Source organism: Pseudorasbora parva, chromosome 14 (assembly GCF_024679245.1).
Source record: "Pseudorasbora parva isolate DD20220531a chromosome 14, ASM2467924v1, whole genome shotgun sequence".
NCBI lineage: Eukaryota > Metazoa > Chordata > Actinopteri > Cypriniformes > Gobionidae > Pseudorasbora > Pseudorasbora parva.
Genome location: NC_090185.1, coordinates 9,226,926 through 9,254,686, shown reverse-complemented (window position 1 = coordinate 9,254,686; position 27,761 = coordinate 9,226,926). Strand labels below are relative to the sequence as shown.

Below are 27,761 nucleotides of genomic sequence, written 5' to 3'. Positions count from 1 at the left end.
ATAACCAAATAACAGATGAGCGAAAAATATGTTTTTTTTCCAACTGTCTGTAACCCTCAATAAAACTTCTACTTCTACTACCTTTACCTCGTCTGTTTGATTGTCTTGCATCTCAACAACTACTGTAGTTGACACTTTTGGGTCCAACAATACCTCAACTGACTCGCATATTTGAAACGTATGAAGTCTAAAATAGTGTTTCAGTATTTTTCTGGGGTTTGTTCACTACTGGGCTGAAGTCCTTCAGGCAAAAAAAGAAACAAAATATTCATTTACCTAGAACAACAAGAACTAGGAAATTTGTCTTTAACACAAATAAAGACAAATAGAGAGACTGGAACAAAAACTCGCACAGCTGGGTTAACTTATAACTGTTAACATCAAAACCATGACGAAGTGACTGACAGATAGGGAACATCTCTGTTACTATCAGAACAGGACACCCTCCTGAACTAACCAAGACACAATCTCTTCTCTTGTATGTTTAGGGCTCCCAAGTGCAACCCCTAGTGTCAGTCATCGACACTACGTCTCCTTCCCTCCCATAGGGATAGGAGGTAGTAACTGGGAAGCACACTTTAAAAAGATATAAACAGAGATATAACCACCCTTATTTGTATGTAGCCCTCCCGCTGGGTAGAATCTATGGGGCTCAAAAGATAGGAATCTGTCTAAGGCAGGGGTTTTCAAACTGGTGTCCGGGGACCCCCAGGGGTCCTCCAGAAGGTTCTAAGGGGTCCCCAGAAAATTTCAGAGAATTAAAAGACAAAGCAAAAATGGAGTCTACCAAACAATCTAATGGTTTCATTTCTAATTGTTTCTCCTTGTTTGCCATATACATACTTTCAAAATTGCTTTGTATCTTTATAGTGAGTTTTTCTCACTCTAGTCCCTTTTATCTTGTTCACTGGGGTACTTAACATGGTACGCATGCTGCTTACAAAGAACTACATTATAAAAGTTGCTTAAACAAGTACAGTTTCATTGAAAATGTTTTTCTTCAGGATAATACATACAATAAGTATAACCAATTTAAGTTTGGAAACAATATGTTGTATTTATAATGTCACACTATTTATCTAACAGTTTATAAATAAATAAATAAATAAATATATCGATGTATTTTAGGAAGGGGGTCCCCCATAAAGGTTTCTCATATTTGGGGGTCCTTGGCATCGTAAAGTTTGAAAACCCCTGGTCTAAGGGATCTTTATTTTATCCACTACCCCAGTAAAGGCACACTTCTCTTCAGTACATATAACCCAGATATCAGATCTTCACCTGGGGCCTGTACCATGAAGCTGGTTTAGCTGGCTAGCCAGATTTGTTTAAGCTTAATTTGTGCCAATCCTGGGTTAGGTACCATTAAAGTGGTTTGGCTTTTAGCTGTGTTCATCTCCATAGTCACTTGCACACCACAGCTAACCTGCTCCAGGTCAGGTTATGTTCTGGATTAGAGATCTCAAACTGAAATTGGGCCAATCAGCTGTGAGTAAAGTCACTCCCCTGTTTCTGCTCCAAATTAAAGGTCACTACATAGCAAATGGTTTTTAAAGACTAAAGCGTCTGGCTTTTAACAATGCTTATTTATAATAATAATAATAATTTTGAATGACTTTTGAATAACTCATCCCTAAACATTAAAAAACATTTTACTGCGAGAATGAGCAAATACAGAAAGAGTTAAGTAGTAGCAAGTTTTTCTCTCCTGTCTGTAAACCTCAACATAACTTCTCTACAACCCTTACGAAAAATAAATTTATATTAATGTCCTACGAGTATATTTCTTTTAAACAAAAAAAAATAAGTAAACTTTCGGTCTACTTTTTATGTACATCTCAGAAATACTTAAAATTGCACTTATATACTGACAAAAGTCTCAGTATATTTGGCCAGTACTATCACTCAAACTTTTAATCTATACTTAAAAGTACAATTAAGTATTCAAATTATACTTCATCTTTTGAGTAGCCTGTTAAATATACTTTAAAACATAGTTTTACATACAGTCTTAAACTTACATTGTTTATAAATATTAATATAAAATATGTTCCTAATTCTGTGGAGGTTAGACACTGAGTTACATGGGAATTAACTTAATCTACTTTAATCTTTCCCCACCATTGACTGAAATTTCCAGCTATTCGTGCTTAGCACATATAACCGTGTATGACACATCTAGTACAGAATCTCTGGATCAAAATACAGGAGAAAAAGAAGCTGAAACAAGTGATAGACGATTGCTCATGCAAATCTAAAATAACGCAATCAATCAATCTAAATTGCCTAACATAACAATGAAATGTCGAACCCATGAAAAGGAAACAACTGTGACTCTTTAAGTGTGTTGATGGACTTGATCTATATAAAATATATTGGTGTCATCTGCGAATAGTATAAGTTTTAGTGGCTGGGATACCTTTAAAATATCTTATGTATAAATTGAACAGCTTTGGCCCCAACACCAAGCCCTGAGGGACACCACAAGCAATACTAGGTTTATTAGAGGTAGGCATGTGCCGATATCAATTTTTCATGTTGCGATTAATTGATGAAGTTTTATCACGATATACGATATTATCACGATATTGAAATAAGTTGCAAAAAAAAAGTGTTGCCATAGCATAACAGCTTTAAGAACTATTTTTGTAAGAACAAAAATAACTGAATGTTTAAATACAATAATGCACCAAAAATATTTACAGCTCTGGAAAAAATTAAGAGATCCCTCATTGATAATCAATGTTATGTGGTCTCTTGATTTTTTTCAGGGCTGTAAAAGTACAATTTTCAAACAGATTAAAATGCAAAAGAATTAGGCTATAAAGAACAACAGGTAGGCTTACAAATTACAATAAGGTCTCATTATTTAATGCATTAACTAAGATTGAGCAATAGCTACATTTGGTACAGAAAGTATAATGTTTTTGGTAATGTTAGTTAAGAAATACTGATCATTGTTAGTTTTATCTTAGGTCCATTAAAAAAGTTATTTTGATTTTGATTTTAATGTTATTAAAAAGTAACTAAGAAATTAACATAGAATGATTAATTCTTTATAAGTATTTTTCATTGTCAGTTTGGTAATAACAAATTAACATGTTAACTAATGAAGTCGTATCTCAAAGTTTTACTGAACAATAACACATAATTAGAACAGTTCTAATTATTAGGGTATGTTGTAGTCCAGATTAAAACATAAAAACATAAATAGCCTATTAAGTCTTTAAGTATTAAGTATTTGGTGCTGTGATGAACAACATTGAGATTACAAAAACGAATGGCTGTTTTAAAAACTACACGCGTTTTTTTTGTTTGTTTGCTGGTTTCCGGGGTAACCGGCTTCATTCTGCAGTTCATCAGCGCCCTCTGCTGTCACTGAGCGGCTTTTACAGCAGCGCGTCTCCTTCACCGGTTCAGTCATGTGCAAACGCATGTTGGGCTTGTTTATATCTGAGAGCGTGTCCCTTTGACGCAGAATACAGCGGTGTTGAGCATTTTTACGATTGATGGGCAAAGTATTCTTGAGTGCATTATAAAAAAATTATAAATTGTTAATAAATTATTATTTACGATATTTTAAAGTGCCCACGATAACAATATCGTGCATATTCATTATCGTGATAAATCGCATTATCGAAAATCGGCACATGTCTAATTAGAGGTGTGCATTCCCATTTGAACAAACTGAACTCTTTCTGGGAGATATCTTCTTAACCAGTTCCCAGCAACCCCTCTGATACCCCACTGTTCACGTTTTTGGAGTAAGATCGCATGTTTGATTTTGTCGAAAGCTTTCTTCACATCAATAAAAATACCCACAGCATTCTTTATCAAATGTGATTTCCTCTATATTGCCATAGTTGTTCTTTTTGCCCTGAAACCATATTATCCTTCATCAATTATTTGATGCTTGTCAAGAAACTTCTCTAGATGCGAATAAGTATTCAAGAATTTCTGAAAATTGAGGCTGTAGGGAAATTGGCTGATAATTTGTAAAAGTGTATTTATTCTCACTTTTAAATATAGGTATTTTAGCAATTTTCATTTTTTTTTTTGACTGGAATGATAAGTTGCAGATATGAGAGGTTTTGCTATGTTGTTGATTACTCTTATGACTAATACCATGTCAATGTCATGACAATCTCTATGACTTGCTTGAGAACAATGTCACTTTTTGCACATTTGTTGCAGATAGAAAAATAGAATGTTTTTTTCTTCAATAATTGCATTTCTTTGAGAAACGCCTTTATCGCAAATTTTTCCCACCAACTCTGGGCCAACATTTACACTCACACACACAAAACTATTGAAGTCATTAGCTATGTCAGTCATGTTGTGAATTACACATTTCATTGAAATAGTCAGAATACATTCCCTCTGTAGCGCCATTGTTTCATATTTTTCTGATGAAACAATTCACAAAATTAACAGACTGCGCATATGATATAAAAAAAATGGATAGAAATGTAGCCTACTGATCTGTCCGCATCGACACTATAATTGAAATTAGCTGGGTAACATTTATTATTTACTGTGCCACCCGCACAGAAACACATCCTCAAGCTCTCTGCGTTTGGGGAGCTCTCGTTCACGGAGCCAGTCAAACTGTAACCTGGCAACCGCGCGAGCAACTACCTCAAAAAAATCCCTCGATGGATTTACTAGCATGCTTGTGAGGAACGATCGCAGGCCCAATATAGTAATCATTGTTCCCCGCGAGCCGAAGAGGCGCCGGAGCACGCTTTCGGGATCACGCGAGGAAACGTATCCTATAGATTTGGTAAGCGGACTCTCTCATGCTCGTCAGCCAAACCCATTCGGGAGCACCACAACGCGGGTCCGGACTGAAAGTAGCCAAGACGAGCCCGAAGCATTTTAACTGTAAAGGCTCGCAATGCTCACACTCGCCTGAATCAATGCAGAGACCGCATGCTCTTCCCCAAACACACACAGCACGTTTGTATCCTGTTCTGTCACTCAGAAGAGAACATGGAGGAGCACAGCGTTTACTCAGCGGACTCATTTAAACTGATTAGATTTCTTTCAGCTTGAACTCTTTTCACTGATGTTTCTTTGTAACAGATATTAGAAATAAAGAGAGAAATCTGCACACTGCCAGTTGAAAACTAACTCCTAACAAAGATCTCAAGTTGAGTTTTGAAAGGTAGAGAGAGATTGTTTTTGCACATCAACACGGAGAGGTCTGAAATGAAAAAGACCTGAAGTGAACCTTCTTCTTCTGTTTACTGGCGCTTTGCATACTATGTGCATATCGCCACCTACTTTTGCTGTTATGCAGTCGCTGTTTATTCATCAGATTGTTCTTGCTTTTACTCTTTCCTATCATACCTACTTACATAAAAAAAAAAAAAAAAAACAATGCTCTATCCTATTCCTTCTTCCCAGGACCCACCTGGCGCTGCGTGTTCAGCTCCTCCAGTCTAATTATGTGGTATCCTGAGATTCAGAATTGAGTAGATCATCCGCGTTCTATATTTAAATCCTTTCACTTAACCCAGTTTTATATAAGTATTTTATTAATGTCATGTATCCTACTCTGTCTCTATTAAAATCATAGCCTAGTATATATTCCAAATTATTATTTACCTTACCTTTTTTGTTTAAATATATCATTAATTCCTTTCTTTCTTCTTCATACCGTTTACACTCGTATATTACATGCTCCACCGTTTCTTTTTCCCCGCAATTTTCACACAAACCAGTCTCATGTAATCCTATTATGAACAATGAAGAATTCAACCCTGTGTGTCCAAGTCTCATCCTAGTTATTATTACCTCTTCTTTCCTATTTCTACCACTTATTTTTCTTTTAGTATTTACCTTTTTTTTAATATTATATAAATGCCTTCCCTTGATATCAGTATTCCATTTGTCTTGCCATTCTTTAATAATACTTTACCTGAAGTGAACCAGCTGAGGCTCATCTATTTATAGCCTCGTGCTGCAGGTGCGCTGATGACGTCACCAGTCGAGGCTATAAATACCGGCTCAATCTCATCGCCATTTTAGATACAGCAGGTCAGGACGAGACGTTCCCGAAAGCGCTAAAAGCTAGCGCAACATTAATTTAAAGCGTTCAAAAGGAACATTGTTTTATTTTTTAAATGTTTAAAAGTGTATGGGTTTGGTGAAATTGTTTGTAATGTTATTCGGTCATTCTACAAATACCAGTAGCTCAGCTGACTCATGAAACTTAACCCAGATTTGATCTCAAGAGAGGAGTTAAACAAGGCTGCCCCATCTCCCCTTTCTTTCTTTATTTTGGCTAGAGAGATGTTGGCTCTCCTAATTGAAAACTCAAATATTGAAAGATTAAGTGCATTTGGACAGAAAACCGTGCCTATTCAATTGGCTGGTGATACAAAATTATTTTTAAAGCTACACTGTGTAACTTTTTTAGTTTATTCTTAGCTAAAAACACTTAGTTCTTTCAAAAATATGTGCTCATTAATGTATATTTACTTCTTTCTAGTTATAGCCTAAAGTATTCTGGTAAGTTTATAATATGCCATTGAAAATACATACGGGTGAGGGGTTCGAATGCTGGTCGCCATGTTGCTCCTCCATCTTGAAAGTACATTAGCCAAAGAGGGACATACCTGTGAATTCAAGCTTCGCCTTTCGCATTTTAACACTGTCACTTTTTGCGTTTTAAATCGGTCACTGTAGGAGTTAAAACAAAATCAGAATTGAGAGGAACAAACTATTATTCCCTGGGTGGTCATATACTTTTTCACCGCTAAATGGGGGAAAATATCACAGTGTAACTTTAAGTTTTACAGGTTTTGGTGAAATTATTACCATACATGAAATCCCTCTTAAAAGTCCATGTAATAATCAGATCAATTCGAGCGTCAAATAGCCTATGTAGGCATTCTCGTTTGTAAAGTCATGATGGAAAAGCAAAATGTCTGGAATAGATGGAACAAATGCCAAATCTTGATGCATGGATGCAGAGACTCATCTATTTTTGGAAGGATTTATTTAACTAAAAGTCTTTCCAGGTGTATTTATCCTGCATCTTGTCTCTCTGTTACTAAGAGAGCCACTAAGACTATCAGTCAAATTAATTTCATTGATATACCAACAATTTTATGTGTCCACTATATAAAGTCAGCACAACTTATACTAGATTATGAAAATGGTGGTTTACAACCCTTTGACTTTTATTGTATAAATGGTATGTTGAAGGTCAAATGGCTTAAAAATGTCATAAATGAAACTAGTTTCTCAAAAACAGACAAAGGGAGCAAGATGAAGACAGAAAATGACTAAAGAATGAAGTGAATGTTTTTCCACCTATGCTGAGACCCTCAATAAAATTATCTTCTAGCATTAAACTCATCTCATGTTGTCTTATATCTCAAAAACACCAAATTGAACATGAAGAGGGATGTAGTGGAGCGTGATGTAAATGTAGTTCACATAGGCTACCTTTTAGCATTTACCAAACATACCAATGTTTAAGTCTCTTTGACTCCAGGAATGGAAATGATTTTTGTGTAGATGGGGACAATTCATTTAGGAATGGACTGCAACATCTTTTGTTCAGACCACAGCGGAGGAGGCAGAATGTAACGCTACAGTCAAACAACAAGCTCTGACCAGAAACTCTGTGCATTTTAAGTTATTTTTTTGAAAACCATAGCAGGCCTTGGGGTACTAATAAAAAAACATTTTGACAGACACAGTTCCTCAAAAACGGACAACTTACAAGCAACAGTCCAAGTCTCCATCAGAAATAAAATATCCAAGTAAAGTCTGGTAAAAAACAAACAAACAAAAAAAAAACAGTTGGTTTTGTTGCATATGGACTAAGCATTAACTAGGCCAAATTCAGATGAACAAAGTCCGGTTGGCATAGATTTGGACAGTTTATCTCCTCTCTGGCGTATCTGTAATCATGGAGGACTGAGTAAATAGATGAGTGAGCGAAGTTTGGGAAATTCAAAATGCAGTTACTTTGAAACTGGACTTTAATACAGAAAAACAAAGGGACTGAAACTGTGCATGTATGATAAAGTGCACAGCTGGGTTAAAGTAACTAAAGATATGTGAAAGTAAAAACCAATGATCTCATGGTCGCATCAGTATTTTCTGAACAGTTATGAAAAGCATCCTTCGGATGAGACGTTAAACCAAGGTCCTGACTCTCTGTGGTCGTTAAAAATCCCAGGATGTCCTTCGATAAAGAGTAGTGGTGTAACCCTGGGATCTTGGCCAAATTTGCCCATTGGCCTCTGTCCATCATGGCCTCCTAATAATCCTCCTCTCCTGATTGGCTTAATCACTCGGTCTCCTCTCCACCAATCAGCTGGTGTGTGGTGAGCGTTCTGGCGCAATATGGCTGCCGTCGTATCATCCAGGTGGATGCTGCACATTGGTGGTGGTTGAGGAGATTACCCCTTCTTTGTAAAGCACTTTGAGCGCCTAGAAAAGCGCTATATAAAAGTAATGAATAATCTCATGAGTGCCACATCTCCAAGCTTATAACATCCTAGGGAAACTCCATCAAAGATTCTATAGAAGAAACAATTGACCGCCTGATTCTCAACCGAACACCACACAAAGACCTTCCTGTGGCGCTTCCTTACAGAAGGAACGCAGCTAGGAAGCCATCTTGGAAGGTCCCATCCTCGGGACCTTATGAGTGTGCATCAAGATACTGGAACTGCATCAAGATAAATAGAAACTGGACTTTGAAACAGCATTCATGTTTTCCTTTTTGAATATTTGCAAATAACAAATAAAGGGGATGAAATTCCCGTCAACTGAATAATCTGGCCAAGGTCTTGTTTGCACTTTCCAGAGTTTAAAGTCACGTAAGGTTTGCAATAAATACTCCAGCAGTACTGACAGACAACAGTGAAGTCGAAACTCGTGTTTGGAGCAAGTCTCATCAGTATTTTCTGGGGTTTGTTCATTACCTTCAGGTAAAAGACAACAACAAAATATTCCTTTACTCAGAACAACAAGGTAAGGACCTTAAGAACTTTTCTCAATTTAAGATATAGAAACTGAGGGACTGAAATCGTGTATGTATGCAAATGCATAGCTGGGTTAAAGTTTCGAAGATATGAGCATGTAAAAACAAATGAAGGGTCTCATTAGTATTTTCTTAACCTTCATCCATCCCTCGCACTCTATAACTAATCAGTCCCTCACGGGTCAAAACTAATCAAAGCTCTAAAATTAGACGTATTTTTTGTGTGCGTGTGTGTAAAATGCGACTTTTTTTCTTTCGTGAAAATGACCCGAGAGACGGGTGAAGGGTTTTAATCACTGCCAAACTGCTCAGTCAAATGTCAGTAAAGGTGTGTTAATGTGTGTTTTGTTCATCAGGTCATGGAGATTCATCAGTCTGCTGTGATTCTGCTGCTGGTCTTCTGTGTGTCGTTCTCAACTCTTCATGCTCAACCAGCATATATATTACCCCGTTATCAAAAATTCCTCAATCAGCATTTGGGTCCTCATATGAGCGGGCAGAAGTGTACCAGTGAAATCAGAGAGAGGAACATCACTGGAACTGATAATCTCTGCAAACCTGTCAACACCTTCATACAAGCAAATGAAAACGATCTTAAAGCTGTTTGTGCTAGAACAAATCAAATGAACAGAAACCTGTTTAAGAGCGGTCAGCAATATCCCGTGGTCACGTGTAGATTACAGAGTGGGGAGAAACACCCAGACTGTAAATATAGTACAGGAAAGTTGTCCACTCGCTATATTGTGTTGGGGTGTACAGGAGGCTGGCCTGTACATTATGAAAGTGTGCAAGTATACTGACAGCCTCAGAGCTTTACAACATTGTTCTAATCATTTATTCACTTCTCGTTTTCTGTCTGTTTTCCAAGTGCAGAAACAAACAAACAAAAAGGCTCAATCACGAATTGCCTAATCTAATTGATAAATCAATTCCAGACCTCAGATAGAGATCAACATACAATCAATTTAACCAGTTCTTCCACATTGTCTATCAGCTGTGAACATGAACAAAGATTTACACACATACTCTGAAACGGGTTTTGAAAAGACATCTTATCTCTAATTAAATTGAGCAAAATAAGTTTTTTATTTTGAAGAACATCATACAAGTTGTAAAAAAAAAAAAAAAATCATCCCTCTGTCTTTGAGACTGATATGAGTGAAAATACCTTCAATGTCTCTCATTAAATGTTAAAAAATAACTATTTCTTTCTGTACTTCTTCATGGATGTCTCTGTGTAATCATGCTTATCGCGGGCAAGATCCAGCTAGTCTAATGAACTTTATCACTCTGTTAACCCTTTTTGAGCATTAAAAAAACATTTTCATGGAGTAGAGAATGAGTAAAAACAGATGAGGGAAGAAAGACATAGATGTTTTTTCCACCGGTCTGTATTCCTCAATAAAACTTCTCTACTACCCTTAAACTTGTCTGCTTGATTGTCTTGCATCTCATCAACTTCACAATATTGTGTAGCATTGCTGTCGTAGTTGTCACTGTGCAACATTTTGAGTCCAACCATGGACTGCTCCATTTCTTCATTTGTTTCCCTTATCAGTGCAAAAGAGACTCAAAATACTCTGTTGTTAATTTTCTACTTTTATTTGTGTATACTCACAATAAAAACTAAATGTTGTGCTTTTTGCACAATAAAGAAAACTAACATGATGCAAAATCTGCAGCCTCTTTCTCAATGAAGTCTATTCTGATACTCTTTAGAAATTGAACTGGAACTTAGTGAATATTGTCACACAAACATAAGGCATCAGTCTAAAGAACCGTTGAAATGTCAGGTTTTAAATAATGCAAATCAAATTGAAAACAAATATTCTTTGTTTATGTAGTCTGTTTGAAAAGAGAGAGTGTGTACATTTATCTCTGAAGTAAAGGATGGACTACAATAGAGCAGAGGGTGAACAGTGATTTCTGTGGGACATGGTAAGTCCCTTTGGGGTGCACTTTGGGCTTTTTCACTTTGTAAACCTATAACATAAAAAAAAGATATTTTAACACAATAAAGAACAGGGGGAAAGCAAAATAAGCACTGTAAAATCCAACGCTGTTCTTACTAAGACTTTTTAAGTGAACTTTACTTAATGTCCAATAATTTGTTGACCTTACTTAAAATAATTTAGTAATCTGAACTGTTTGCATGCTTTGCCTTTGTTACTTAGATATCCAACAATAGACCATGCTTGAGTCACACACAGACTTCAACATTCAGCATGCAAAACACAACAATGGTAACATTTTTTTTTTTTTTTACACTTAATAAGACCTTTACAGGTTCATTTGCTGTCATTATTGGGGTTATACTGACAAAAGACAGCAAATAAAATGGTAAAAACGCCAAAAATAATGAAACAGAGTTACAATTGCCCTGTGATTAATTTATTCATGCTGCAATGCATTCTGGGAGTACACTTCCTCAGCTCACAGATAGAATTATGTTGACTTGAATGGTTTAAGTAAGCACAACTTGATGCAATTAAGCTTACTTAACTGAGTGTTAAGTTCAGCTTACTTGAGAATTGTAAGGCAATCAGTTTCCACACATTCTTCTATAGGCTTAAAATAAACAAGCTTTTCTAACTCACTAATCTTAAGATTACTTTGCTTAAGTTTTTTGAGGCAACAAGTTTGCATACTTTTTTTAAGTAAGGACAACTAATCACATTTTACAGTGCATAATATGAGCATTTTAAGTAAAAATGTATCTACCTTTGCCGTTTTAACCTAGAAAAACAAATGCGAAAAAGATCACAACGTTTAAGAAAAGTGGCCGCAACATCAGGCATTTTAGGCCGCAACAAATCACAAAAAAAGGCCCAGGAAATCCTGGAGGGACTGATTAATGCATATTAGTGCACCCGTATTATAAAGTGTAACTGAAGAAAGTCATACAGACACTAGGGTGAGTAAATGATGATGGATTTATCATCCGGTAAGAATGAGCGCATGCACTCGATAACGACACAAGAAAATGCGGATCTTTGTTTTTTTCCGTTTGTCAACACGGTTACATTTGAAATAAAATGCTGAACTTATATTTAAGCTATTATCAGTGTTGTCCTTTTATAAGTTAAAGAGTCCAATGGTTCTTGAGATCAGAAAAGGAATACAAATGTTAGAAGAATGCTGATTGTGGTGTATTTTCACTGGGAAACTTCACAAGAAATGCCCCAAATTATTCATTTTAAGCTGAAATCCTGGAGGGACTGATAAATTTGTATATTTCATCTGTATCATTATTCTTATTGTGACCTGTAGATGGCAACAGTGTATAGCCTAATACATGTGAAAGTGAAACGGCGTGTATGAAGTGTATCCAAGTATAGAGTCCCATACTCAGAAGGGTTATAATGGGATATAGGGATATAATGAAAAGCTAAAAGAACACGATAGACTTAATGCTTTAAGAAATAAAGAGCTACACACTAGTTGATATACTTCACTTTGGGAGTGTTTGAGAAAACCCCAGAAATCGTGCTTCCAGATTGAGGCGAAGACTGTAAAAGTGAACACTAGTTAGGACAGTAGGTGATGTTTCAGTGGCATATGCACTACTTATAGTATACAAACTTTTGTATGGAAATTTCTGGATACCAGTTCAAAACAGCCAAAGTGTTTGGTGATTGTTACTACAGTAAAACTGTGGTAATGTGTTATCAGACTCCACTGTCATCAAAAAGGAAATGACAACTTCAGGAAAACTCTTAGAAGATAAGATATGTATAAGCATATTTATTTCAATTTAGTTTTGCATATTATTTTTTGAAAATTATAAAGAGGGGTGTAAAAATTATAAAAGAGGGGAGGTTATGCATTTTAGAAAAAAATATGGAGCATAATGATTTGTCCATATTGGACTTTTTTTAAAGTTTATTTCAGACTTCGGTGACATATTGTCATGTGTAGCCAAAACATTAATTCCACATCCAGTACCATTTTAGAAACCACAAGATGTGTCCTAATCAAATCAGAAGAGAAAATGCAGATAACGCATTAATAAAAGGAATGATAGACATATTAGTTATCTTAGCGAACTGCCCAAACTGAAATTCATCTTCTGTATTTTTTTTAAAAGGGTAAATGAGAAGTAGACAATGTGCTTATTTTTCATGTCCACACACTGAGATGTATAAATCCTTGATAAACCAACATTTATGAACAGAATGAATAAATTAATTCGTTTTATGACTGCAGGTCACATTTTTGTAGCCTTACAAGCCAGACCCACATCAAGATGTTTGGTCTGGAAACTCACCATTGTCGGCTCAATCCGAGGGGCGGATAAACGGTTGTCTTTCAAACTCCCTCTGCACGCGATAGGATAGCGCTACACCAACCAGAGCAACGAAGGTGAAGCAGAGCTCGCTGATAGATTAAACATTCGCCGTATCCGGTCGGCTAAACTCTGAACACATCTTCCCTTTTTAAGAATGACTTCAGTGCCGTTGTTTGTTCTTTTCTCAGAGAAAAGCTTAACTCCAAGTCTTCCAGAGTCACAGTCAAAGCTGATTCGAAAGACCGCCATTCGCCAGCTTCTGTGTTTACTAGCGCAACTCAGTCATTATGTTAAGCCCCGCTCACCGACTCTATACACGATGTGATTGGCCCGACCAGAGTTAGGCGATTACAGCTCAGAAGTGTATTGAGAGTTGCTAGACGACACTCGCAGCAGATTAGATTTGCTGCCGCTAGGGTGCGTCTAGATTTCTAGGCTAACATTTCTGTGTATTCAGAGCGAGTGGTTCATCACACCACTTTAGAACAAATACTCGAAATGTGCCTTTTTTTAATCATGTTCTACATGTTATTTCTGATTTCAGAAATGACTCTCAATATGTCTGATTTTAAGGCAACTGATGGTAAAATATTGGAAGAAATTGTACATTATCTTAAAACACCAACCTGTGCCCTTGACACAGTCCCCACAACACAAATCAAGTCAGGAATCTTGGTGTGATTCTGGAGTCGGGCTTAGTTTAAAAGTAACTAAATCTGCATACTATAATCTCAAAAATATTGCAAGAATTGTAATACTTTGTTTCCAGACGAGACTTAGAGAAACTTATTCATGCTTTCATCCCGAGCAGGGTGGACTATTGTAATGGACCCCAAAAGACCATTAGAAAGCTGCTGATCATACAGAACACTGAGCAGAACCAGAAAGATATGACTATATCACAACAGTCCTCAGGTCCTTAAAAAAAAAAAGTCAATAAAAAGCATGGGTGTAGGTTATGACTTTACAAACATTTGACATATTAAATAAATATCATTCAGTGTCTATTTTAAATGTTTATCTTTATCCACAGACTAATGCTCTTTTCACATAATTAAATGTTCTCTAATCCTATCTGTTACATTTCTTAAACAGGGTAATGAAACTGTTGCTTTACAAAAGAAACCCTGCTCCCAACCATTCTGACTTATTTACACAGCTAAAGGGTTGATTCTCATGCTAAACATGGCCAAAGTTTTAAAAAATAAAAATATTTGGATGTATTATGGAGTATTTCTATGCCAAATACACTCATTCAGGGTTTGTATAAATTTCGGAAACATCTTTTTTCTGCGTATGGCCCTGTATGTTCGGGACATCTCTCCCGAATAAGTGTGTGCGCACATCAACCAGAGCGAGAGCAAGAACACGTCCATCAATGAGCTTCGTTCGGGTTACGGGAGCCATCAGCAGCACTACCATATTGTTTTTAACAAAATCAACAATTTCACCAAAGTGTGTTTTTGGTTGTGAGGGAAAGATAAGCTAGCCTGATCCTAGCAGACTCTCGTACATTTCATTTGTACAGAGAGTTTGGCCACTCTCCATTGACAACCGGTAACTTCCTTGATGGCGGGGACTCTGTTGAAGTTTGAGACTATTGAATCTGCCATAACCAATTGCTACTGTTTGGCCGTGATGTGTCATAAAGTAGCGCATGACATCAACGTCATCGTTCTCAGCCACTCCCTCGGTGCGCTGGACCGGTTAAAATTTGACTGGAGAAAACCAGCGAATATAACGCAAACCCAGATGATGTAGTGAAGGAAAATGAAAATTGAGCAGAAGTACGTATAGGAGGGCGGAGCCAGGCTAAAGATAACCTTCTTCAGCTTCCCAAATGACCCAGCGTTAAGGAAACAGTCGATGAGTTGAAACTGCAGGCAGTGAGGGAAACTGCATCAAAAGTGTGTTGGCATTCGACGTGTAAGTGCATATAATCTGATGTAAACTGCAATTCCTAAACTGACCACTAGGGTTAGGGTTACAGGCTCCAGCAGGGAGCAAAATCTCATTGAGCCCCATGTTAAAATTCCCAACTTTACAGCAGAAAAAAAAACATGTTTACAGTCTGGTACAAATTGTGGTTTTGGTCTATACGGCTAATTTTGCCCTTCATCACAATGTGAGGGGGTGACTTTTTTATAACTCCTTCGTTTATATTATATTAAGCTTTAAAGTTCTGCATAATTAGGGGCGTGGTTACTTTGAGTGACAGGTGGATAGCCATTTATCCACCGTCTAGAGTCATTGCGTCACCTAAGCTCCGCCCACACCCCGCCGCTTTGCCATTTTCTGTTATTCGGGCGAGACACACAATGAATTGCTCGCAAGATGGCAGCGCCCAGATCGTCTCTACTTTATGCGATTCAGAGCGGCTTATCGGAATCCTATGGGTGGCATCACGGACCCTACGTCCATATTTTTTTTACAGTCTATGGTAATAACACAAAAACATAGTGAATCAAAAGTTATCCAGGGATAATGCCATGATGCGTGTGTGGTCATGACTATTTAGCACCACCCACTGCACTCCTCCATTAGTTTGGCTGTTTTCAGAAAAAAAAATCTTATCTGCCTTTCACAAATCTGATAAAACTAAAGACTCTTTGGAGATATGAATGCAGTAGTACTATATAGGCACTCAAGATTAACACGAGATTGGCAGAAACTGTGTGTGTTATGTACCCTTTAACCTCCTCTCTGAAACAGGCCCCAGGTGGTTACAGGAAAATTTATCTGCAAGGATACAGTTTAACCACACAGATACATGACAAATATTTAGTAATCCATCCGACATGAGGAAGATCCGTTTAGATCCGATCTGACAGACAACACAGTGTTGAGTTAGCCCTGGAGGTTCCTGGAAACTAGTCTGCAAGGGTGCCGTTTGAACGCATAAATACCTGACAAATAATTTGACTGAAACTCTTTGACTTTTCCATCCAGCTTTTATTGTTATTTTTTATTCTTATGTATTCCATTTTTTCTTCTTCTATATTTGGCTCCTTTTCATGGACAGTATTGAAAGTATTCACAGAGCTTCACTTTTTCCACATTGTGTTATATTAAAGTCTTATTCCAAAATGAATACAAGAAAATCCTCAATTCTTCAAACAATACTTCATAATGACAACATGAAAGAAGTTTGTTTGAAATCTTTGCAAATTTATAGAGAGAGAGAGAGACAGAGAGAGAGAGAGAAACTTACATAAATTCACAGCCTTTGCTCAGTATTTTGTTGAAGCACCTGGCAATTACAGCTTCATATCTTTTTGAGTATGATGCTACAAGCTTGGCACCGCTATTTTTGGGCAGTTTCTCCCATTCTTCTTTGCAGGACCTCTCAATCTCCATCAGATTGGATGGGGAGCGTTGGAGCACAGCCATTTTCAGATCTCTCCAAAGATCGGGTTCAAGTCTGGGCTCTGGCTGGGTCACTCAAGGACATTTGTTGTCCCGTAGCCACTCCTTTGTTATCTTGGCTGTGTGCTTAGGGTCGTTGTCCAGTTGGAAAATGAACCAGCGCCCCAGGTCCAGAGCGCTCTGGAGAAGGTTTTCATCAAGGACGTCTCTATACATTGCTGCATTCATCTTTTCCTAAATCACGAATAAGTCTCCCAGATCCTGTCACTGAAAAACGTCCCCACAGCATGATGCTGCCACCACTATGCTTCACTGTAGGGATGGTATTGGCCAGGTGATGAGCGCCTAGTTTTTTCCAGATATGACGCCTGCCATTCAGGCCAAAGAGTTTAATCTTTGTTTCATCAGACCAGAGAATTTTGTTTGGCTAGGCGGCCAGCTCAATAGGAAGAGTCCTGGTGGTTCAAAACGTCTTCCATTTACGGATGATGGAGAACACTGTGCTCATTGGGCCCTTCAATGCTGCAGAAATATTTCTGTACCCTTCCCCAGATCTGTGGTTCCCCAGAATCCTGTCTCTGAAGTCTACAGACAATTATGTGGACTTAATGGCTTGGTTTGTGTTCTGACATGCACTGTTAACTGTGGGAACTTATATAGAAAGGTGTGTGCCTTTCCAAATCATGTCCAATCAACTGAATTTAACACAGATGGACTCCTGTCAAGTTTTAGAAACCGCTCAAGGATGATCAGTGGTAACTGCACCTGAGCTCAACTTTGAGTGTCATGGCAAAGGCTGTGAATATGTGCATGTGTACATATGTAAATGCACATGTGTATATATGCACATACACATGTTTTTTCAGTCTTTTTAAATCAATCTGCAAAGATTTCAATCAAAATTTATCCCGGCTTAATCCCTTAGACTAGTTTTGTGCAATAGGCCCCTGAAGCCCTCCGAAGCCTTTGAAACGCCATTGATTTGGACCTTCAATGTTTTGCTTGCCATTGAAGACCACTGTGTGGAGAAAAATCCTGGAAAGCTTTCCTCAAAAATTTTTTTTATTTCTTTTCGGTTGAAGAAAGAATGACATGAACATCTTGGATGAGATGGGGTAAGTAGTTGTCAGGAAATTCTCTTTTTAATGTGAAAGAATCAAAGATTCTGCTGCTAAGATCAAAGGATTATTAATTCACCAGATGTATGAAAAATGTCACTTGGAGTTGTCTTATCTCTCGGGATGGGTGGGTGTCCTTGAAGAAATGTTGAGAAAGGCAGGATAATTTTTTTAATAGACCAATTGGCAATAATACACAATTGGATAAAAGACAATGTGAGTAGGAGACATCTTATCGTTGTCAGATCTCAACAACTAATAAGGTAAGAGTATAAAGATCTGGCAAGAGACAGACTCAGATGTCCTGCAGGTCTTATTTTGAGTTCTGGAAGTCTGCATCTTGAGCATTACTTTTGGAAGATTGAGAAGACTTTTCTCCATGACACTGCGTGAGTGTGTCCTTGCGTGTTGGACTGAGAACGTGTTTGTTATCGTCTTTGAGCATCTTCTGTTAGCAATGCTAATTCCTCTTAATCAAAACGTGTGATCTGTCATCATACCAAATTATGCACGATGTGATGTTTAGACTGACTCGTGCTAATCACACAAAAACTCAAAGGATGAAACTATATTATTGATATATGATTAGTTACCCATCGTGTGGAGTGTGTTTTTATTCGCAATAACATAAACCCAGTTTAGTATTTTTTGCTTTTTCTTTTAAAGTAGACTATAAAATACAATTATTTTTATTATTAATGAGTGTGGTGTGGCAAGCAGCGGGGCGAGGGACCGCGAGAGCGGGCCGGTGATTAATGTTAACAAGTGCCAGCTGCGTGGCACACCGGTCTCGTCTCGCGGCCATGTGACGGGAGCATAAAAGGAGGAACAAGGGCAGCGGAAGACGAGAGAGGACCAGGCCTGGAATTTATGTTTAGTTTTTGTTTATGTGTTTGTGGGCAGTCGTCCGTGAGGGGCTGCCCACGTTTTATTTTGTGTGTTTGCGGGCAGTCGTCCGTGAGGGGCTGCCCGCGGTTTTACTTTCATTTTGTTTATTTGTTTTGAATTAAAGTTTGTTGAAAGTTCGCCGGTTCCCGCCTCCTTCCTTCCCATCTACGAACTTCATTATAATGAGTATTTGGGTTGTTTTTTCACCACCTATTCATTGACATATTTTTTATTTTAAATTAAAGAGAACTAAAGTAAGCAACATTTCTTCATTATACTCTATTTCATGTCTGTAAACTACTTAATTACTGTATGACCTGAAGAAAAATCCGTATATTTTTCTCTTTTGCTTAAAAACATTGCCATAATCTTAGAGTAGATTGACAATATGTAAAGAATACATAATGCATCAGGGAATTTATTCAAAGCTAATACCCAAAACAGTATTGCGTCCACTTCTGCTTTTGATTTATTGGTACTGCAATTTGGAAACTTAGAGTAAGATAAAGGACCTCATTCTGAACTACTACGGGAACTTCAGGCTTAGAGTCACTTTTGGGAACTTAGTATCAGAATGGGACCAGCTTGAGAAGGGGATCAGTACTTGGTGTACCATGTCAGTCAGTGCTCTTGCCATGAATATGTTGGTTAAGGCATCAGAAGTTGAGGGCAGAGGCTCCCTGCAATGACATTCGGCTGCCCCCTATCAGAGCCTTTACTGTAACCACACCATCAGAGCCAGAAGGCCGGTGGCCGCTTATCCACCTCAGAAACACCGCTAATCTACAGAACATGTTATCAGTCTCTGATGCAAGAAAAGGTTCATGCATTCATGACCTCTAGACTGGATTACAGTAAAAATTTGGCCCATAACCTGATTATTTTGATAGGGGCTGATTCTGAAATAGATCTGTCATGATACAACCGCACCAGAGTCCGCTTAAAAAGGTGGTTTGGGGTTCAGTTCATGTGAACTCTGATACAGTTCGCTGCTGATGTACTAAATCGCGGAAGTGAACCGCTATTAAATGATGTATGATTTGATAAAAAAAAGTATGTTTTTCACTCATTTACCTGACAAGCAACACTGACATACTGCAAGCAGAGAGCTGTAGATCTCATCTCTGCTCGTCTTCGGCATTCTTTAGAGAATTTGAGTAAATTAGTGGCAGGTAGACGCAAGTGCCATTACGTACTGAAGCTTTGGTAACAAAACCAACGGTTCAAAAATATAAAAGTGAAAGGAGCAAAGTTTGTCGCCTTCGCGCTCACTGTTGTTACTAAGCAACCGGGTAAACAGCTGCTGCTTTGATGACACAAACAAACCCCGGTTCAGAAGCAAATAATATAACATGAACACAGTCTGGCAGGGGGAGGGGGGAGCAATTGAACTCAGGTGTGAAAGCACCCTAAGAGTTCAGGAACATTCAAGCTGCTTTTACTTCAACTTTTGCCTTTATTTAAAACTGTAGGTTACACCATCAAAATGCCTGTGGACACTGCTCACTAGTGGTCTGCATGTGTAACTGCATGTCAGCATGCACAACGATGCAAAAGAATAATGAAAACCAGCACATACCTGCAGTGAAGGTCAGACGCAGAAGCATAAATCAGCCTTTAGCCAAGCAAATCTCCACATCTGGGCCAGGAACGACTCACCAGCTCCTCTCCCCCAACAGCCCTGGGCAAGGGACGCTACCGCTGGTGAAATGATCAGGTGTCAAAGACTATTGCAGAGTCCATCTCCAAAGCCATGGCCAATAACAAACACGGCTGCTACCTGAGGAACATCATCTTGGTCAGGGCCGGTGTAGCGTAACTACTCCGAGACACAAAGGCTGAGGATCCAAACGCAGCTTTATTAAGAGGATAATCCACAATCGTAGTCAAAAGTACAGGCAAGGTCAAAACACAGGTAGCCAGTCCAAACAAACAGGCACAAGGCAGGGGACACAGGGAAAAAGAGTAATCCAGAAACAGGCAAGAAATCCAAAAACTAAAAGACATGAAACCAAGACCATGAATGACGGAGATAGCCAGGCTTATATAGAGTGAGGAAATGGGGTAAATGAGACCCAGGTGTAAACAATGAGTGATGATGAGTCCGGGCAAAGGATGATGGGTAATGTAGTCCTTGATGGAGTGACATTCCGGGGTGGAGTGCCCTTTGGTGGTAAGTGCCCTTTGGTCACTGTGTAAGGTTTACATGCTGCTTTTGCATTACTGGGGTTGCAGAGGAAAGCCATCAAGTCTGCAAGGGAGGCTGCAGAAAGGACCTCCAGATGGCTGTGGCTTAAGAGGAGCGATCTGTGGGCCGGTGCTGCTGGGACACAAGCCACGGTCTAGATGTTAAAAGACTCAAAACACCCAATGACCTCAGGAATATCCCTGATGATGTGTCCCAGCATATCCTAGGATGAGTTTTTGATGCATGTTTATAAATGTAAATACAGTAAAACCCAACCTTTGTTTATTGTGCTTTAAAAAGATATTCAGATATAGGTATGATCAAGATAATGTTTTGTTCACATAACTGTTTATACATGTGAGGCCTTTAATATATTTACATATTGGTTAGTCTATACCCCCTGGCTGATTTGTCATGTTTATATGCATAATTGCAGTTCACACAGCAAAAAACATGTTGGGAGATTTATCACCACGGGTGTTAAAATTATCACTTTCCGGGTGAACATACAGGTCCGTCTTTGCTAGTGTTAAAACAACACTGACGAAAGTGTTCGTTATACAAACACTGTGTTAGTGTTTCTTTTTAGTCACTCGAGGTGTTGAGAAATGTATTACTCATAAGTGTACATTTAACACTTTATGGTGATTAATCTCACACACCCAGTGTATTTAATGTTTATTTAATGTAAATACTTAAATACTAAAATGGCACTGTGAATGAAATTTAAAACAATTTATATATATTATTTTATTTTTCCCCAAAAAAAATCAAGTGACTACAAATTTATTTGAATATTTATTGAAATTGTAATATATCAATTCCATTACATTTATGTATTTGGCAGACACTTTTATCCAATGCGACTTACACTGCATTCAATACCATTTTTAATTTTAAAAAAAACCATTTTTGTCAGTTCTTGCTTTCGCCGGGAATCGCTACAGTAAAGCCATTGTTGTCACACATACAATTGAATAAAACAATTTCTTGTTATACTCCAATGCTATAATATCTTAAAAGTAATGTTTTAATTGAAAATAAGAAAATTCAACATTGTATATATTAAATCAACCTTAATGTTAAAAAACTGTCTGGTTTGTAATTCATTCTGATAAAAAATACTATTCCTTTATAAATTAATACATTTACATTTGGCAGATAATTTTATCCAAAGCGACTTACATTGCATTCAATGTACGCATTTTTACATTTTGTCAGTTCTTGCTTTCCCAATTCATCGATCCCACGATCTTGGCGTTGATATCGCTCCTCAAAATGATCCAAACACATAGTATCATTCCTGTTAAAGAGACAAATTTGGTTAAAACAAGCACATTAAAAAAAATCTAAGATAAAAAGTTTCAAACATCTTCAATCAACAAGCAGAGATACTTACATAGCCTGTCTTCCTTTCAGGATCGTTTAGGTTTGTAGAGTAATAATGCCAAGGGCATACATAGATTGTGGCCTTAAGTGGTTTCCTTCTGCAATAATAAACAATATTCCATGAAACAAAAATCCTCCAAAGCAGAAAGCAAAAAAAAAAAGACTCAAAATTATCAGGTCACTTTGTGTTTTACTTCAGGTTATTTTTATACCAACACATAGCAAGAAAACGTTATATTCAAAACATAAGCACTACTGTTACAGATTTACAATGCTACAACTAGAAAAGGCTAGTACAGAAAAAATCGCGCATGTTAGGGCACTAATGCATGTCTGCTCAACTAATACAAAATAAGACGAAAAATGTCAAATAGTACGAGTGTGCAATGTCGTGGAATGTATACACCAAAACTCATTTCGGCGTGCATATGATACGCTCTCTTGGGTAGGTTTAGGGTAGTGGGGTGGGGGGTTCGTATGTATAATACGCCATAAATTGCGTCTCATATGCACGCAAAAAACAGCGTATCATACATTCCACGACATTGCACACTCGATCTTGAGTTTCTATATATTGACTGAAGCAGTTCATGAAGAAAAGCGTGTCCTACGACATGTTTTCGACATTTTGGAGCGCTGTACAGAATGGTCGGCGTATGTTATCAAAGTACCACGAGAAGATTGCTATAACACAAATGTTGCAGGCCGATCAGTATGCGCAGCGCCGACAATGATGGACCGTGCTATCCGTGGGTGCTCGGCAAGGGATCGAGCCCCGGCGTCACACAAGAAAAAAAAAATTAAGAGCAATTAATTCATTCGATTAACGTCTGCTTTCTCATTTGAATGACATTTCAAAACACCAGAATGAACTCGTAGTTACGGGGTGAAAGATATAAACGGTCTTATAAAGGTTGGAAGCCCTAAAGATAGCCTATTTAACGTTATGCCAAATGAGAAGAAATAACTATCCAAGTCCAGTGAGTTAAAAAATGACACATAATGTTAATGCTGCTACATTATTACAAAATTAGTACAACGAAATTAAGTCACTTACGTAAATCTCGTCCTCCATTAACGAATTTAGTGTGTTAGTGCGGGTTATTCAGTTATGTTAAACTGAATGGCGGATCAAAAGCGCGCTAAATTTAAACTGAGGTAAAAAAAAAAAAAAAACGCTAACAAAGTTAAGTCAACCACATCGGCTACGTTACTCATTATACAAGCTCATTAATAAATCACAAGTTGATAAGATAATAATACTATACTATACCTTGTCCTTGTAACCGTTGTGTGTGCAGGAAAATCCATAAAGATGGAGAGACCGAAGGATGAGCTGGGAAATTTAAAATGCTCTGCACATGCGCAGATGTTGATTGTTAACACCCAAAGGAAACACTGTGCTTTAACACCCAAAGGAAACACTGTGCTTTATCACTAAACAAGTGATAAAGCATATAATATTTGTAAATTAACACCAGATTTTATCACTAGATGCCCAACACCAGGTTTTTATCCCTCAGTAATTTGCTGTGCAGACTGTACATTGACTTTGTCTGTTTTATTAAAATAAAACTATTTCCTTGTTCTTTCACAGTTGTTTCAAATTTCTCTTTGTTTAATAGAACCAGATGCAACGATACACTTGTTTCAACTCATTTTCCTGAGAAACCCATGACAAATATTGACAAATTATCTTCCTAACTCGGGCTATCTGTCGTGTGAAGTGTATCTTTATCTGTAAAGGAATGTAAACAGTTTAGTGCTTATTGCTTTTCTACCACTGAGGCATTTCTACTTTTAAAATAGATTATAAAAATAAAAAAATTAATTCACACTTTAGATTAGGGACCAATTCCCATTATTAACTACAACTTGTGCCTCAATAAACTCATTGAGTAATGCTGACATCACCTTCATTTACACAGCGATTTTTTTCAACACAGTAATTTACTCCTTTTGTTTTATTGTGAATTCACATTGTGAAGTTGTCTTTAACCATGCCACTGTACAAAAGTATATGTTTAGTACTGCAGTTGTTTTGAAGTCACCATAATGGTGATCAGTGTTTCATCTGCTTGGGATCTTTGACCGTGTATATTCATATTAAAATTAAAAATCTATCCAAGTCAAAAGTGTGACAAATGAAAACATTTGTTAAAATGATGACAAGCTAGAATATAAAATAAGCTATTTGTCTGATTTTAAGTTAGTCAATTCTTAGCGTTATTTCAGCATGTAGATTTACCAATATATTATTGATGCACAGACATCAATAAGAGGGGTGCTGAAGGAGAACTGGGACTAAAGATTTTATTGTGCCAAAAATACCAAATATTTACATGAAGTAAAGCAATGGTATTCAAATGTCGGACCGTGTCCAGACCCCGTCATGTTTCCTTCTGGACCATGAGACAGAATGGTAGCACCATTTTCCTATTTTTAGCTGAAGTGAGCAGAGCATCAAAACAGCAGTGCGGATCACATCACAAACACGTTTGGCTTTAAATAAATCTAGAGGATATAACACTGAAATATCATTACCACAAACCATCCTGAGTGTTTAATTTAAGCCCTTTCAGCTCCGTGCCCATTCTCTCTTTATCCAGACGCGAGACTCATTAACAGAGCTTGTCGTGGCGTTACAAAAACACAGGACAAAAAAAAAAAAGATTTTTTAAACTGTTGCTAAACAAATTGACATTTGTCATCCGCCCTTGAATTATCTCATTCACTAAAACACACACGGAGGCTTGGCCTTAAACAGAAAGATGTGATTATAACCATCACCAAATCAGGATGAATGCATTCATGCAAGAAATAATATTTTGATAATACAATTATTTATATTAAGCTTTTAATTCAGCTTATATAATATTTGAACCTGGCTGAGGGCCAATTTAAATTCACCTTCACAAATGAAAACATTTAGTCATTTGATAATCATCTCAGATCTAATCTCTTGTTCTTCAGTGATTGGCTGTTCACTGCACACGTCACTTTTATTTGCTCATTTCTGAGTATTAAAAGACTGCGGATCAAGACCTGAGTTAACGGCGATACCTGAACTTATCTGAACACATACTCTCTGCAAACTACAGACTGTAAGTATCTCTTATACTTTACTTCGTATCTCAGTAATTGTGTATTTCTATGTTGCTGTATCTCAGTAATTGTATTGAGTGAACTGGTAGTGGGTCTCAAAAAGCAGCACACGCTTACAGAAAAACAGGTAAAATTTCAGATGAATGTCATATTTGTAAAGTATTTATGTCGGGGTTGATGACTAGTAAATAAAGGTGAGCGGTGCAGCTCATATTAACTAACACAATGATGATCAGTGTTAGATTTTCTCTTCACAAACACTTTCTTTGTGCTGAACTGTAGAATATATATATTTAGCTTCAACATAAGAAGTTGGCCTAAACCAGTGGTTCCCAAACCTGTCCTGGAGGACCCCCAGCACTGCACATTTTGTATGTCTCCCTCATCAGACACACCCACTTCAGGTCTTGCTATCTCTACTAATGAGCTGATGAGTTGGATCAGGTGTGTCTGATGAGGGAAACATGCAAAATGTGCAGTGCTGGGAGTCCTCCAGGACAGGTTTGGGAACCACTGGCTTAAACTATCGAGTGTGCATAAATATTATTTATATCATGATGACTTTCTGAATATTTTTACCATGGTAATGGATATACAATGTTAATGTATTTGGTCTTGATATAGATGTCGAAACAAACATTGTTGCATTATTTTCATGTCAATGCAATGTTTACTGGACAACACTTAAAGACACTTTAAAAAAAATTCAAATAGCCCATGCTTTACTCACCCTTAAGTCATCCTAGACTATGAGAGTCACGGGATGAATCAAAGCTCATCAGAAGCAGCTTTTATGGAGGACAATACTAATAAGGTGCACAGTGTCATACACACACACACACACACACACACCATGGTAACACCAAGCTTGCCACACTCATGTTAAACTGAAGCCTGTCTTAATCGCACTAAGATGGCTGGTCCCAGTATAACTCATAACCCTCACCCCTGAGTGGATTCTAATGGATGCGAGACAAACGAAACAGTCAAATTTTACTTCATATATATTTTTTTTCCCCAACGTTGGTTTCTGTCATTTTAGGCAGTTTTTATCAGGCTGATTTTATTTCAAGTGTTCGTTCTTTAAATACATAAAAACGAGGGGTGTGACGTCATGATTGACAGCTTCTCTGGGTGATGTTGACACTGAGGCAGCAATGGACTTTTTCCAGGAGGAGACTGCCACTTTAGCTTTAATTTCTTGTTTAATTTACTGTTTATTTCACACCGACATAATGATATGTCAGTGTGATATGTCTTTTGATATCGCGCCTCTACTTCCTGCTCTCTACCGCGCAGACTACAGTCCCAAATCTGCGCCAGATGTCAGCGCCATATTCGGACCTCCGGAGGCTTCACTTTTCTGCAGCGGAAGCGAATGAAGCCGTGTCGTCCATATTTTTTTACGGTCTATAGGTCACCCATGTGAAATTTTTAAAAAATGCAATAAACATTAATGTAACATAAAACCCTAATGTGCATAACTGATCAGAAGAAAAAAAAAACGAAACGAAAATACATCAAATGTGAAGTGTAATGCAGGTAATGTCAATTACGTTTTTTCCCTGTAAATTACACAATGACATACTTTTTCACTTCCAAAAATTGTCAATTTAACAGTATTTTACTGATAAATGTAAGGTTAGATCTATTACAGTTATTCACTGTAACTTTCTGTTAACTGTTTTTATCTGTATTTTTTTTTACCATCTTTTACCGTTAAAATCATTTTATACAGTGGAGGATAACTTGAGGGTGAGTAAATCATGGGGTAATTTTTAGGTAAACTAAGCCTTTAAGTCTGTGTTGAAGTCAGTTTTATTCCAGCACATAAGTGTGGAGTAAGTTTCACTGGTATTATTTGAGGTTTTGATCATTTGATTTCATTGTTTATTTGCTTTGGGATTTTTTTACAGCCTCGTGAGAAGAGAAGAAAGAAAACTCTTGGTACATTTACTATTGCTTTACTCAGAAAGAAAGGTATATCCGACCTTTATTTAATTCCACTTAAAGTTTCCTTCACTAATCTCAACCAAACTGCTTTAGTAAGTCAAATGTCAGTAAAGGTGTGTTAATGTGTGTTTTGTTCATCAGGTCATGGAGATTCATCAGTCTGCTGTGATTCTGCTGCTGGTCTTGTGTGTGTCGTTCTCCGCTCATGGTCAAATGAATGTTAAACTTCTCAACCAGAATTTCATTCCTAGTAATTTAACGGTGCAGAGCTGTGACTTTCAGATAAAAAACCAACACATCAATGGAACTGTAAATGGCTGCAAAAATGTCCACACCTTCATACAAGCTAATTTAAATGAAGTTATGGCCGTTTGTGGTAAAGGAGGATCTTCACGGGGCGGTGGTCTGTATAGGAGCAGAAAAACCTTTATTACGGTGGTTTGTTCATTGAAAAGT

The 27,761-nt window shown here is 37.5% G+C and overlaps 2 protein-coding genes across 3 annotated transcripts in view; both read left to right on the top strand.

The window, feature by feature from the left end:
• The first annotated feature begins 8,826 nt into the window (after positions 1-8,826).
• Positions 8,827-10,436, top strand: LOC137040051 (ribonuclease-like 3). Of its 2 annotated transcripts, none has more exons than XM_067415475.1 (2): positions 8,827-8,957; positions 9,367-10,436. In XM_067415475.1, exon 2 carries the CDS (start codon positions 9,370-9,372, stop codon positions 9,808-9,810), a length of 441 nt encoding a protein of 146 aa, XP_067271576.1. In that variant the 5' UTR covers positions 8,827-8,957; positions 9,367-9,369; the 3' UTR covers positions 9,811-10,436. The 2 variants fall into 2 exon arrangements, with proteins under 2 accessions (XP_067271576.1, XP_067271575.1); XM_067415474.1 differs by having other exon boundaries at positions 8,861-9,000.
• LOC137040049 (ribonuclease-like 3) overlaps positions 8,912-27,761 on the top strand; it is a 136,327-nt gene continuing 117,477 nt past the window's right edge. The window contains exon 1 of the mRNA XM_067415472.1: positions 8,912-9,000. The gene's annotated coding sequence lies outside the window, so the exon portion shown is untranslated. The remainder of the gene's footprint in view (positions 9,001-27,761) is intronic.